At 36.2% G+C, this 15,859-nt stretch overlaps 1 protein-coding gene across 1 annotated transcript in view; it reads right to left on the reverse strand.

The window, feature by feature from the left end:
- LOC122518218 (FK506-binding protein 2) overlaps positions 1-7,882 on the reverse strand; it is a 28,570-nt gene extending 20,688 nt beyond the window's left edge. Inside the window, exon 1 of the mRNA XM_043637003.1 lies at positions 7,614-7,882. Coding sequence (XP_043492938.1) covers positions 7,614-7,843 — 230 coding nt within the window. The 5' untranslated portion in view covers positions 7,844-7,882. The remainder of the gene's footprint in view (positions 1-7,613) is intronic.
- Between the last annotated feature and the right edge of the window lie 7,977 nt (positions 7,883-15,859).

Below are 15,859 nucleotides of genomic sequence, written 5' to 3' on the forward strand. Positions count from 1 at the left end.
CAAAGGTAGATAGCTATAGTTATTTGCTATGAAAAAGTTGGCGAACGCGAATAGAAGAAAAAAATGACGTGAAAAGTCAAAGGTAGCAGCGTAGATATGCGTCACTTGTCAAGAGTCATAGAGAATGTTATGTATCGAACGAAGCGTTAGTGAACTTTATCCAACCGATTTTCGATGCTTCGTCGATCAAAGAATCTCTCGATGGGCTTCGTCTCTTCGCAAACGCGCATTAATGCACGCACCACGTGTATATTCTTTATTCATAATTTTTACACGGAAGTTATAACACGAACACTGTTTACTTTATAATCTTCGATCGGATAGACGAATTCATATTTGCCAAAAATAAACGTAGATATACGATCATTCGTGTCATCATTTTGAACCGAAATAACGCGATTGTATCCTAGACGTAATAATTGAATATCGGTTAGGAAATGTAGTTCTTTCGACCAAAGGTTTATTTATAAAACGCTTGGATATATTTTCGAATCGAAGTATCGAAAACGTGAGATGTTTACCGAAGGAACGAGAACTCAGGAAAGATAGCATTACAGGCCGTCAAGGGTGGAAGTCCGATATCCCGTGGGAGCAAACTCAGCGGATCCTTGCTATTTTTCCTTACACCTTTCTTCCCTGTACTATGGCTTTCTTGGTTCGGCTACCCTTGCATCCCGAACCTTTCCTAATTCACTCCAGTTCGCGCCTTTGCTTCTCTCCCTCTGGTTCCTTTCCGAGCATGAAAAATCGCCGACCTTTATTGACTTATCGTTTTCGAAGAAAGATGTCATTTCGTTTTGCCCAACCGTTACGTAGATTGCGATAAATCGTTTCGCGCTTAATTTTAAACATCCCTTTCAATCGATATATCTCGATGATAAAAAAAGAAATCTTTTAACCTTTTCAATCTGTATTATAAAAGAACGCTCAACAATTTTCTGGTCTCGAAGTAAAATAATAAGTAAATCGAGACGACGATAATAATTCTTGCTATTTAAATAAGCATTTTTATTCGCAGACATTTGAGCTGATTCTTTTATAATTTCGGTACTGAATTACATTGACAATGATTATTTGATTTAAGCGATATACGGGGGATATTAAAAAGTTTCTATTTTTTTATTCTTACGGATGAAAAAATAGAAAAGGATCTCCGTTTTAAAGGTGAATTTTTTTGGAAACGAGGAATGACGAAAAAAGATAATATTTTGGGAATATATAACAGTCGTTTTCGAAACGAAAATAGTTTTTTAATAGAAGAGAAATAGCATGATGTCCAAGTGATGAGGTCACGTTGTGCCCGAGACTGCAGCCCGCATATAAAGTATCTCAAGGATACTTAGCACGTAATGTGGAAGTAAACTCGTGCATGCACGCACGCACGAGTCAATTGACACGCACAACGGTTCTTAGCACTTATGTTAGTTTTTATCTAATATTTCTTAGCATCGAAAAACGAACATAAACTTAGCAATCTAAGCGATAAGAAACGATAGGATTAACTAACGAATAATTTTTTATAATTGCATATAGCAAAGATTAAAAAAACAATGTATCGTATGTGAAAATATGAGATAAAAAGTCCCTAATAAGCAGCGAGAATATCAATGATAGGACCGATCGAACTCGACGAAAACATTTGGAAAATAAAAAAGTCATTGGATTCGTTGAAAGCTTAAAACTTTGTTTGATTTCTAAGAAACAATGCGACTTAATTGAGCAACGAACACGGATGAACATGCACGCTATGCCGATTCGATAAGGTGGTGTCGTAAGCACGAAATCGTTGCCACTTTCCTCTTCCTCATTGTTGTCGCTTTATCACAGCTTTCTCTCATTCGAACGTGAAAATTTATGCGAGGGCGTAATGGCCGCGACGATGTAGGTGGTAGGTCCGAGTGATTTGTGCCAGGCTATTCAAAACAAGCACAATAGATATACATATACATATATACTACATATATCGACGATATATCGAAGGGTCGAAGATAGTGAAAAGTATGGAAGCATACTAGTCATTATACTATGACCGAAATCCAATAGTAATTGTCTAGAAATTCTGGATACGTAATATTTCTTCTAATTGATAAAACGAATATAATTTTTATATATATATAAGTTACAAGAGAATGCAACGTCTTAGAATGTGAATGAAATAAGAACGTTCGATGACCGACGAACATTAAGCGAGAGTATAAGTACGTCATGCTCGATTGACTTTTCACGTCTAGTTAACAAGAATAAAATGAGAGTGTGTGTAAGTATTATGTGAAATAAGGAAAGTAAAGTAAATGGAAAAAACAAAAGTAGAGAGAGAGAGAGAGAGAGAGAAGTCGAGAACTGGTTTATTATGTCAGTATGGAGAATAGTATTTACTGCTTCGTAACGACGTTGAGGAAAATATGCATTAAATATGCATATCAGTGATCATAACAAGAAGGTCGTGAATGCAACAATAGCGAAAAGGTAAAATGTCTTTCGCTGTTCTTGGAAATATTACACGCAAAAACCTTTTCCTTTTCTTTTTATTATAAAGATAAATGAAAAAAACATAAGATGGATTTGTTACTTGGAAAAGCTAATGATTCGATGGTAGAAGAAATGAAAGATAATGCAAAATATAGAAAAGAAGAGAGAAATATCTCTTTAATTGAACTAACGTTATGTTCCAACATTTGTAGATTGACTTGTTTAATTCACGTTTCATGAACTTTTCATTAAGAGTTCTTATGTACGCAAAGAAAATGAGGAACGCGTTTATCCTAAAACTATCGACATTCTCTTTTCCCGGTCGTCCGACTAGGAGCCAGCAACGTAGCTTCTTTATGTAGGTTTTTCCACAAGGAAAAACATTTACCACCGCCTATACCATCTTTCTCTCTCTCTCTCTCTCTCTTTCTCTCCCTCCTCCTCTTTTTCTTCATCGTTTACCTCTTTTTTCGTTCCTTTAGCTTTCTTTTCCGTTCTCTACTTTTCCCTACTTACCCTCTTCAACGAGCGTTGGAGAAGGGTAGGAAGAAGGCAAGAGAGAGAAAGAGAGACGAGCTGGCATTAATTAAATCTAGTACCGTTGTAGAAGAAAACGGGCCAACGTTCTCATGTTTTCTACTCAAGCCGTTGGCATTCTGTGTATATATGTTCATGATAGGCCTTGTTTCTTAATTAAAAATACACTGGCTCTCCATCGAGAGCAACGTCGTCTTCTTAACATCTTTGATGCTGGACTTTTCAAGTTCCAACATAATATCTATGTATATTTACTCGACTTATGTACATACGTTTGCTCGTTCATTGCATTTTTTTAATTCTTCATATTCATTATTTTAACTGTGTATTATATACGTACACAATGTTGGTTAGCGTTAATATTTCAAACGTAAAAGTTTGTATTATTGTTACGAACATAGTGCAAATAATTTGATTGCAAAAGGCAAGAGAAGAATAAAGAGAAAGAATTGTAAAAGAAAGGAGCGCTGTTCGGCTCGTCTTCGGATCGTTGCTTAAGACGTAGAACTTTCGAAGAGAAAACGGTAAATAAACCGAAGGGATGAACACGGAGGAGAATCATCTCGACTCGCGAACGGATTCACTCGCGCGAGAGCTTCTTTTTCCAGGATAGTGGAGAGAGAGAGAGAGAGAGTAGAAAAGAATAAAAAATAAGGGAAGAAAAAGGGTATAGGGGTAGCGTAGAAATGGCTAGAGTCTGGTGGTTTTGGGGTAAAATACTGAACGAGTATTGCCGGACGTTGGTAGAGGCGGCGGGTTGGTTACAAGCGAGCTATGCTGCTGCTGCTGCTGCTCCGTGTTTATGGGATGAGCTTCGCAGTTTACACTTACTATCGAGAAGGGGTGGCCGCGTTTTCCGACGCAGTTAATAACGGGGAAGAGCCTTGCCCGCGGCTTCGTTCGATAATTTCCGTTTGCGAGTTTAAAACATCGTGCTTCGAAATCAATTTAATGCTATTTCACGGTTATCTATCTCTTTCTTTCTCCTTTATGCCGCTCGTTTCTATCAACGCGAACAGTTTTATTCCCTTTATCGTACAACGTTTATGGTTTCAAGGTAGATGAGCGAAAAATATGAAAATTATCCGAATATCTATTCGATTAGCTAGGACAATGAATCGACGAACGTATGGTATATTATTATTTGCATATGTTCGTCGATGTGATTTAAGGTGATATAAGACGATATCGTCTTGGTGGATTAAAGGTGTATTAATAGGAAGGGTCGTTATCCCTGTCAGCGATAACGGCACAAAATTGAATGCGTCCGATGATCGCTCAATACGATCGACGTTTGCGTTGCGGACGTTCTATTCGGATTTCAATTAATCGATCGACGTGTCAAGTGAACGCACGAGGAAGACAATGGCGAGCTTCGTCGAGCTAGCGAATTAACTGATATCGACGTCGGGCTAATAGGAGAAGGCTGTAATCTCTAACTACGCCTAATCCCTAATTCAACTACGGTGACGTATAAGAACGCGAGTCGGTCTTCCGCAAAATGTTAAATAAGTGAAAGTAAAAAAGAGAAAGTAGGTGACATTTCCGCTTCGCTTCATTGAATTTCAATTCTCGAGGATGTTCGCCTTTTTAGAATCTATTAGTTAGAGACACTTGTTCTCCTAAATCACAGTGTTGTCAGCAAAACTGTCTACTATAATTCTAATCGATCTGTCGTAACGTTGCGAATTCTCGTTTCAACCAGTTAAACCGCAGCGATCGTTTAGCGACCACACACACGCGCGCGCGCTCAGTAATTACGATGACGAACGCGTTAGTTTCATAGACGCGTTTGTTTGACTCGGACGAGATTACAGGAAGTAGAAGAAAAAAGAAAAGGAATAAAAGGAAGCGGAAGAGGAAGAAGAGTAAGAGACGGATAAAGAAGAAATAGGGCTTAAAAATTGACAAACACGGCGAGTAAGAATAATAACATGCTTTTGTGCGTCGACGAATAGGGAAAGAGGAAAACACTTCCATCCACGCTAAAGAGACTACCCGCTAAACTCGATAACGTTATCGTACTCGAGCTTCTCGTTATCACCCTCCTGAGAAGCAGTCAACTCGCCACTGGTACTGACCTCTTGCTAGCCCTTTTGCGATGCAACCGCTAATCTAAGGGAATGAACGAGCTCTTCTTGTTATGAAAACTATCTTTAGAGTAAAAGTATCTTACCTCTCTCTTTTCTCTTTCACATGATATAAATGCAAGCTAACAAGATTTTCTTTATTTTTCTTATATAATATAATAAACTTTTAATTTATTATTTTTATTCTTCGTCTCTAATATTATATTAAAAATTAAGATAACAATGTCTCTACGACGGTACACGCAAGATTCTCGTCCAGTTTCGTTATTGGAAAGCAAATAAATATTTGATACTTTGTGCAATCGAACAAAGCCGTCATTTGAAAGTTTTTACAAATCGCCAACTCTCATTAATCGTCAAATAAGATTATATCTTGAAATAAGAATTATTGCTTCTTTCTAGCGTGCATTTATTTATCATTTTATTTTTACATAAACAGAAATTATCGCGAGTTACTGTTAAAATTATAACAGTAGATATACAGGGTGTCTCACATCAGTTAAATGGGGTCTCAGCTAATGGAATAATAATTGTATTATGATTATATCTTGCGTAGGTACTTATACTCTTGCGAGTACAATTTTCTTATCATTTATGTCAAATTATATTTCTCTAAAAATAAAATATTTCCTTGCAATAATATTTATGCGAATTTGAAAGTTTTTATAATCTAAAAATAGATTTCTCTGTAAAAAAATTTTAAAAGTTAGCATTACAAATAAAAATCAATTACTTTAATTTAACAGCGAGGGCGGGTACAAATCTTTCTCTGACTCACTGTATAAAAGTATACATTTATATTATATGAATGTGAATGCATTATAACAAACTTTTATATATTATTATCGATTGAATATCAATCCATGTAAAACAATGATAATACATATGACACTACTACTAGTGTCTTATAAGAAAACTAAAAAGAAAAAAAAATGTAAAAAAGAAATAAAGAATATACCTGGACGATAAACGTTTTTGTCTAATCGTATCAATGCTATCATATATGCAAAATCGTAAGAAGATAAAAATAAAGTTCAGAAAGGCAACGTGAGAAGTCGTCGTATACAGTTTCATTCGAGATTACAGAGAAACGTTTTCCAAGTTTAGTATCATGCGAGTTAACGACTATACCATGACAGTGTCCGCTTAACGGTACTCGTAACGGCCTACAAAAGAATTTAAACCGTCGAGACTCGTTCCCGAATCGATTCGGAGTCGAACGAACCGCTGAAAAAGTTCTTATACTTTTTTCGGATTCTCATCGTGCGTAAAGAGTAGAGAGAGAGTAGGTAGAAGTATTAAAAGAGGAAAAGGAAGAGAGAAAGTAGAGGAATGTGGAGGTGGGACAAGAAATTCTCAATTATCGTTGGCAAACTTTTCAATCTAGAAAAGCAGCACTCTTGGGTTCTCGGTCGACGTGTATCACTGGGCAAACTCATCACAGCGCAAACAGAGAAGTTCTGATTATTCCGAATTCAATAGACGAAGCAGTATCCAGTGTGAAACTTAGCGACCAGCTAGATTGATTGGGCCACGTTCATTGGAAAATGAAACCCGCGGTAATTACAAATTTACCGCTGAAATAATCGAATATTCCTATCGTCGTACGTAACGTCGAGGCAAACGCGTTATAATAAGCGTACGAGAGAACGAGAGAAAAAAGGGGGGAGAGAGAGAGAGGAAGTTCGAAATTCCCATTGAACGAAATGCAAAATTATATATATTAGGATACATTTTCCCATTGTTCGACGATAATTAAAAAAAGAAAGGAATTTATATATATATATAAGTTGAGACAAGATATAGAAAGAGAGAAAGGGGAAATTTAATAACAATAAAGAATTATATGACCTTATTTCTAAGAATATGATCTTACGTCAATATTTTCTTTTTTCAAAATGCTAAATTTGTTAATGTATAGATCGAAATAATTGAAAATTGATTCGATATATCCTAATGCACGAGTTGCACTTATTGTTAATAAAAAAGGTTATGTCAAACGGAGAGGACATTACAATTGGGCACGCTTTCTTTTTCAAGAACAAACGAAAAGATAATGCGAGTTATTAACCGTGAGATAATCGATCGAGTATTCGAAATAGACGAGTGAATCACCTAATTTGAAGGAACGCACCACTCTTTCCGATAAACGCGGGAAAGTCACGTCGAGATAGAATGCTCACGTTCGATAAATCGAATGTTAGACGACGTCACACCAAGATTCTCGTTGTTAACCTCTCCAATAGCAATAGTTGCAATTGTCTAAAAAATACACCATCATTATCATTACGTGATCGAAAGAAAAAAAATGTATATTCCGAAAAATTAATTTCATTTTTAATTTAAAAATGTAAAGTTATTAATCTCCCGAAGAGAGTAGAATCTAATCTCGGAGTAAAGTTCAAAAAAAGGCCAATGCTAAAAAGATATGCGCGCGCACGTAAGTACACGATCTTTCTTTTGCTCTATTTTTTTCTTTCCTTCTTTCTTCGCGAAGCAAAAGACTTATCCACTGACCTTGAATCGAATTTGGTACCGTCTTGAAGCGTGCCAGTATAGTGCATGGTCAGCTGGTCGCCTTTTTTCGAGCGGACCTCGCAGATTTCCGGTTTATAAACGGTATCGACTTTGAGACCATGATCGGTTTTAGCGGCAGACTCGGATATGAAAATTATCGCGAGCGCTATGAGCGCAAAGCGCGGGGAGAAAACAGCACTTGTGCTTTCGGAGGAACGACGAGAGGCCATGTTCGAACACTGACGGATGCTCGCGAGCAACTGGATTCGCGTTGCGTCGCGCGCCGCCGAGCTGCCCTCGGTCCCCCCCCGACCCCCTCCTCGACCCCACTCCATGCCTCGTTTCGTCCGCCACATTGCGCCGTCTCATTGGCCACGCTCGGAATATGTAGGTCTCTGCCTCGAACCTTCTTCTTCTTCCCCTTCCAGCATAACTCCCCACTCCAACTTCCTTTCCTTCGCTATCTGCTCTTCGTCACCTCTACTCTTCTTTCTCTCTCCCATTCTTCCAGCGTCCGTTCGGAGTGAACGCCGTCGACTACCATGCGGATTACAATGGACTTCTTTTTCTCTTTCTCTCTTTCTACCTATGCCTATTTATTTGTGTCGCTTGCACTCCTTACTTTGCAAAAAATTAGCAGGTTTATATTTTTGTCTTTTCACAATGATAATTATTAACATACAATTACTCCCAGAGGACAAACAAATTTCTTATCGTCGAAATATTCCCTCTAGTTCTATTTCTCTCTCACTCTTTCTCTGTCTCGTATGAGAGTAGCTTTGTTCGCAGCCTTTCACGACGACTCCTCCTCGCATTGTCCCTCGTACTTTTTCACAGGATGTCATCACTATCGTGCCTTCTTCTTTTCATTTTCTTATATTTTTTCATCATTTGTCATCGACGATGCAGTTTGTCTTCAAACGAATTGGAGCCTTTGAAATGTGTCTCTTTTTCTAACCAAAGATTTGATGAAGAACTATGATAAAATAAATACGGTTGTGTTAAAGTACAAATATGTACATCTATGTTATCGTTAAACTAGCATATACACGCGTGCACGTATTGTAAAAAGTCAACTTTTGCAATAACGACGTCCCATTATCTCTCTTTCTTTCTCGTTGTTCATTGGATTAAAACTTATCCAATCCGTAGCAGTCAAAAATCTCTATGGCATTAAATCAAAGAAATAATCAAAATAATTGAGACGTTCTCGTTATTTTTTTTTTACAAAACATCAGATAATACAAATATTTCATTCGGAATAGCAATTATTTTATTAGATTGGTTTTGTTTTGTTTTGAAAGAAAGCATTCATTAAGATTAAATACTTATCGATTGTAGCTTTGATAAAAGTAATTTTTCAAAATGAATGTCGCATTTGGTAGAAATGCGAGAAGAATTTCGAAACGGCTTGTAAAACGATGTGCCGGTTTGGAACTAAAGCCCGTTCCAGCTGCTTAACGCATGGAAATTAATAATGAGACAGAATGGAAATCCTGGAGCGATAAGCCCCAGATCTACATAACTCTGGTGTGGATTATGCAACAACGCATGAGAGTACCAGCGCGAATTGAACGAACGATCGAGGCACCAAACACGGAACGCCGCGCCGGTCCATTTAATCTTCAGCCCTAATGCAAACTTATCCATTCTCCAAATACTACGGGCAAAGAGCGATTATCGATATATTTCGACGATGTCTTCGGATAAATGCATGATTTCTTCTTGAAATCGAGTATTTTATCATTATTATTATTATTACTGTTATTATTTTATTAATTCTTAATATTTTAAATTTAATTAATTTTTGGTTTATGTACTCGTTTAATTACGGTCATCGGTAAATATTATAATAATGATATATCTTTTGGATGAATTCGTATAACAGATCGAGTTACTTCTGGAATTCTAGAAGCAAATTCTCGTACGCTCGTCACGTAGCTTACAACGCTTACACTCGTCTCTCTTATAGATGACTGCTTCGCAACGCCAACCTCTCCTTCGTACCTTCAACGTTAATCGAAAGCGATTCTCTCTCTCTCTCTCTCCCTTTCTCTATGTATCTATCTATCTATCTTTCTCTCTTGTTGGTAAGCACGACGATTAGCACGAGATTACTAATTCATTCTCGTCTGCCATGGATGCCTTTCCTGTTGCACCGAAAGTCAACGATCGTTTGCAAAAGGATCGAGATGGTAACGAAAATTATGGAATTATTCGCTCGGAGAATTTTACTTCGATTTCTTTCCTTATCTTTGTAAAGATTTGTGAGGAGGACGTTTTTAGATCATTCGCGTTTATCACGAGAACGGGTAGGAGGGAAAAGAGAGAGCAAGAGATAGCAGCTGAATCTATATATTACATGTGTTTGTATGTGTATAACTCGTGAGATTAATACGCTTCCAACCATCGTACTATGATTTATCAAAGTGAAATGAACGATCCGTTGCTTTTTCGAAAAGGAGAAAGGAACGATGAATCGCTTTGAAAATTTAAGGATACTCGCAATCAGTGAAAAGTAACAAATAGCAATCGAAAAGACGAGAAAGCGGATCGTCCATCTAATGAAAGTCCAATATCACGAGCATTTAGGTAACAAACGAACCGAACTAAATGACGATTCGTTCATATTTCAAATTCGCTAACCTGTAAACGTTTATTATCGAAGCTAAACCTTTGGATGTATGAAACGAGCTTCCACTCGAGCTTCCAGCTTGTTAGAAATATCGGATATAGTCGTAGTAACTCTTGGATCGTGATTCCGTTTGTCCTATCGAAATTGAAAATACGGTTGACCATGGTATTTTCATGGGATGTTATTCCAACGAACGATATATCGAAAAGTGTTTTCTTTAAATCGAAAAATAGGGTGTGAATTAAAATAAAACATTCTTATTTGGAACTGCCGGTTCGGTGATAGAAAAAAAATTAGAAATTTTTCTACATATGACGACACGACGCGAAAATGTCGTAAATCATTTAACTCGAGTTTTCGTAGGAAGGATGTTTCAAAAATGTTTATTTTTTATCTGCCTTATCAAGAATATTAATTCGTGACATATAACAGCTGTATGTATTACAAACCAACAGTCAGTGTTTATTGCATGAATGCACGATTCTCGATACTTGAATGTTTACTGTGGTATACCAACAGTGCTTGCTAGGCTTTCGTCGTGCAAACGTGTTCCGACGTCGTAAATGTCGTTGACATATTTTTCCTGCATCGAACCAGTTCTTTAGATGTTCTTCCTTCGGATTTTACATTATAGTATTTTTAATTGAGCAAAAGTCATCGTGAAAGCGAACCCATCCCACGAAGCTTTCCTTTCTATATTTCGTCTCAAAGACAGGTCTGTACAAAATATATTATTACCTTGTATATAGTAACCAGCTCGAGTGAATAATTCTAGAGAAATATGACCTTTTCGTATTTTCTAAATGAATTTATTTATTTTCGAATTTCCGTAAATTCATTGCATTTGTTACAATCTCTGTAGAATTCGTATTTATTCATGATTTATATTGGTATATACTTGTAAAGACATTTTGTGCAGTTATCATTCCCGTATAATTCGTCGTACGCCCAAGAAACCACATTTCAGCGAGTAACCAGCGATGCGTTAATTCATCCTTTTTCAATTTCCCATAAGAAGTTAGAGTTCGCATCTCGGAAACGCTACACGATTCATCGTCGTTTACGTACTTTGGAAGCACTCGGTACGGAAAATCGATGTCGCCTTTAGACGAGGAACCATAGTTCGACTTTGAAACTCCCATCTCGAAGTGCTTCCGTCCTCTTCTCATTTTGATTCCACGGAGGCGACTGAGTATTCGTGGAAATTGAATTTGCGATGTTATATCGCCACGACTTGCGCGACTACCTGCGGAGCAGATGCGATGATATCGATATTTGAATATCCCGCAAGTTCGGTAAATCGAGTTAGTTAAGTCAGGTTAAGTCGTAAGATCCAGTTAAAAGCACGACGACGCGACGTTGCGTCGGATATTATTTCTTATTTTCTCCTCTTACTTACCTACCATTTCTGTTTTCCAATTTATAATCGAAATATTAGATTTCAACGGATTTTATAGAGACGTTCTTACATTCAATGAAAGATTATAAATAGGTAATATGTCAACGGTCCTATTGAGATGATTGAAAAGCTTCTTAGTTTTGTAGACTCTATCTTTGCCCTAGATTTTCCTTTAATTACAGATTATGCGTTAGACAATTCCATCGAGGAATCTAATTATCGTTAGCGATAAAACGGATGAAGCGTACAAAGTTCTACTAATGCCAATGCCATTAAGGCTCGTCGTTAGAATCAAATTCCGAATTGAATCCCGTTGATTCGAATTACTTCGCTTTTACGCGTACTTTTAAATTCAATCCAGAGAATAATATTTTTATCGAAACTTTTTATCGTGAAAATGAAACACGTGCGATTTTCGTCGAACAATAATCTACACCTTTAAAAAAACATAGTTTATACATTTCGTAAAATTGCTTTAGTTTCTGTGCTTTGGAAGAGATTCCTGCTCGTAATGAAGTTTGTAACATCGCGGACGACGTGCAGTGTCCCTTTTTCGATAAATGCATCGAAAGCTCGACACGCTGAAGCCGCAAATATCGTCGATGCAATAACGCGTACCTATTCTCTTCATCGTTTTTGCGGTATCGCGAAGTCTTTTGCGTCCTTAAAAAAAAAAAAGAAAAAACAATTTATCTCCGCGATTTCCAGAATTATCTTTATCGGGATCCGAGAGTAGAGAGAAAAGTTTTTTTATCATGTCCGTCGAACGACTTTTTCTTAATTTTACATTTCTTATCTCTTTTACTTTATTTGTCTTCTTTGTAAGACTGACAAATTTATTATTTAAATTATTATTCCATTTCAGAATAATAGAATACTTATATTGTACATGTGCGAAATTTATATTTTTTAAGCGAATATTAAAAAATAAATATAAATATATCTATAGAAAGAGAACGTAAGAAAATGAACGTTCGAATACCTTACAGTACTTCGAATATTAAAATGACTTTTATTCGATAGAAGTAATATCTCGGTTGATCACGTAAATGTCTCAATAAATTTGTTTAAACGTGGATAAGCATGAACAGTAGACGGAAGTAACTCGTAAACAATTTCTCGACATTTTCCTCGTTTGAACAATGAAATTACTTCGATCCGCTTGAGCAAGAATGTTGATGACGTTGGCAAAGCTTGTTCTGTAAGCAAAGCAAAGAGTTTAACGCAATAGAGCTATACGAGTCAACGGTGATAAGGACTGAAAGTAATAATACAAAGGAAAAAAGAGAAAAAGAGAAAAAGAGAGAGAGGGAGGGAAAGCATCGTAGAGAAACGTTCGCATTAATGTTATTGAATATTAACAATTCGTTAATTCACTAAATGAATGACACTCATCCAATTGTTAATTAGTAGAGCGTCAAATTAATAACAGATGTGCTTGACGTTATGTGAATTGTATTCGCTACGTTTATTCGTTATCAAATTATAATACCTGACATGATCGAAAAATTCGATTAAAAATGCTTCCTATTACAAGGAACGAAAAATATATAATATTTGTGATAAAAACATTGTAAAAAAAAATCATTGAACCTATATCCAGAAATTGTATTAATTTGTACACATAAATCGTAAGGTAATTATTTATAAGAATATATTATATAAAGTGTAATGGACGTTCCTGATTCGATATAGCAACGCGACCCACTAATCTTTCTCTTTATCAATTATTAATAAATTTATTTTCTTTTATCTCTGAATTATTTTCAATAATCAACGCCTTACTAATATTTAATCGAGTATTTTTTTCCACTTATCTCCGAATATTTTAAAAATCAAGTCGAGGACGATTCAAAAAAATATTATAAAAAAATAAATTGCTAGAGAATAATCTACATAGGAACAATCTTGGAAAATACGTACTATGTATATACGTATATACATTTTTAGTATGAAGTTCTCAAAGATTGTCGATAAGGTCTTGCAATTCGTAGAAAGTTATCTCGAGGTCAACTTTCACGAAGCGGAGTTTCTTCGTGTCGAAGAGTTGATGTTTAAGAGACTCATAAAAAAAAAATAAAAAAAATAAAAAAAGGAAGGAGAATAGTTTGATCGGAAGACATTATCGGTAATCTTAACACCCATAAAAGTTTCAGGGAGGGGAGAGAGAGAGAGAGAGGGAGAGAGAGTATGAGAAGTTCATTCTTCAATTTTATTAAAAGTTGGTTAATTTTCTTCATTAATTACTTTCTTATAGTAAATAAGATAAAAAGAGAAATAAAATTGATATTAATTAATAACTCGACATTAATCACACACACACACATACACACAATATGTTCGTTGAGTCGATGTTTATGATCGCTGATGAGATCGAAGAAAAAAGCGAGTGTATAATTGAGCCACGAGTGATGCGCACTCGTTATCCGAAGTACCCGGAATCCTGTGAGATTTACGTCTCCCTCTATCAACTTTTGAACGCGTCAGTTTTCCATATTTCTCCGAGCGTGACACAAGCTATATACGAAGAGAACCGCGAAAGGCGAGAACGAGTTTTCCATGGGGGACGTTCAATGGAAAGCGTTTCGATGCACGCGAGCTAAAAAGATAACGACAGACCCATTGAATAGTTTTTAGGAAAGAGAGAGTGCGTTGTTTTTTTTTATCCATTTCTTTTTTTATTCCTAACATACTTTCCGTGTGTCATTCATCGATTCAAAGTCTACCTCGATACGAAAAAGAGAGTATAGTCGAAGTTGTTACTAGCTTCGGTTCTATGATTTCAATACGTTACTTCGAATAACGGGAAAAACAAGTTTGATTCAAACTCTCGACATTGATATTTCATCAAATGAAATATGTATACATTTTTGCATTACTCATAAAATCATCCGGCTGGATCTTAAGAGAGATATGGAAAGAAAAAATGAAGTATAGAAGTATTTCTTTATGCAAACGTAGATATATTTATTATTTAATAAAAGAGGAAACGGTAAAGTATAGTAAATAACGATATACGTTTGTAGAATAGAAAAGAAATGTAAATGCAAAAGAACGTAACAATATTCGATTCGTAGTTCGATCAACGCGAAACGATTTCATCTTTTATTTTTCATCTTTGTCGATATTCTTTATGAGATTTTTCTGTTATCTTATGAAAAACGCATCCGTATTAATTGATTCATATATATACGAGAGAGAGAGCTTTGCATATCGATGCGAAAAGAGAAAGAGAATGATACTCGTTCTTTTTCTCAGAGGGTTTTTTCATCTCGCCACTCTCGCTTCATTTCCATTCATTTTCATTATCGCGTCCGGTATCGATAGTCATAAAACGTTAGCGAAGAAAAGACATGGACCACGCGAGACAAGATATTAATTATAAAGAAGAAGCGTGCTCGATTTGGGAAAAGAACGTCATATGGGACGTGGTCAATTTTCTTCCGACAATATTGATCTTGCCGGCACTCCGTTGACGGAAAGAGAGAAGCAAAAATTTCTCTTATGTTAGTATACGTATATGTGTACATACATATATCTCGTTCAGAATATTCATCCATGTATTTACATATATGTACTTGGACGACGAGAGAAAGAAGATTTTTCACTGAGATAGACGATATCCCAGTATAGATAATTTTATCCAATGAAATATCGAGGAATATTTTTATCTTATATTTCGAAGCAAATCTCAATTTCATACTTTAACTGCGCGCATTTCGTGAAATTAATTAGATACTGGAATAAGAAGAGAAAGAATATTAGTTAAGATGTAGAATAAAGTGAATTAAAGCGGGAAGTAAGAAGTTAGACGTCTAGATTAAAATGAAATGGGTAGTAGCGTGGTCTAAATTGTTCTTTGTCGGATAGAAGGAATGCGTCTGAGGAGCTACAAAAGAGAATGGTGTAAAGTTTAAAGCAGTAGCGAATCAATCTCGCATTGCCCTTTCGAAAGGCAGGAAGTTCGTCAGTGTCAGGGTCAGACGGGTTCTCAGGCGTCAGCTCTTTAATCGCTTTCACGAGTTCTCGTCTCTCCTTCCGTCGATGCGAATTCCACGATTGTAAGTACTATATGCATATGTGTGTGCTAAGATTATATGTGTATGAACATATATATGCTTGATATATTCTCAAAGTATTCTCGAGACGACAGCGAGAGCTCGTTCGGTGAAAGTCGTGTATGCATGTATGTATGTATGTATATATGTATGT

This window comes from Polistes fuscatus, unplaced genomic scaffold (assembly GCF_010416935.1).
Source record: "Polistes fuscatus isolate 324 unplaced genomic scaffold, CU_Pfus_HIC Scaffold1, whole genome shotgun sequence".
Taxonomy (NCBI): domain Eukaryota; kingdom Metazoa; phylum Arthropoda; class Insecta; order Hymenoptera; family Vespidae; genus Polistes; species Polistes fuscatus.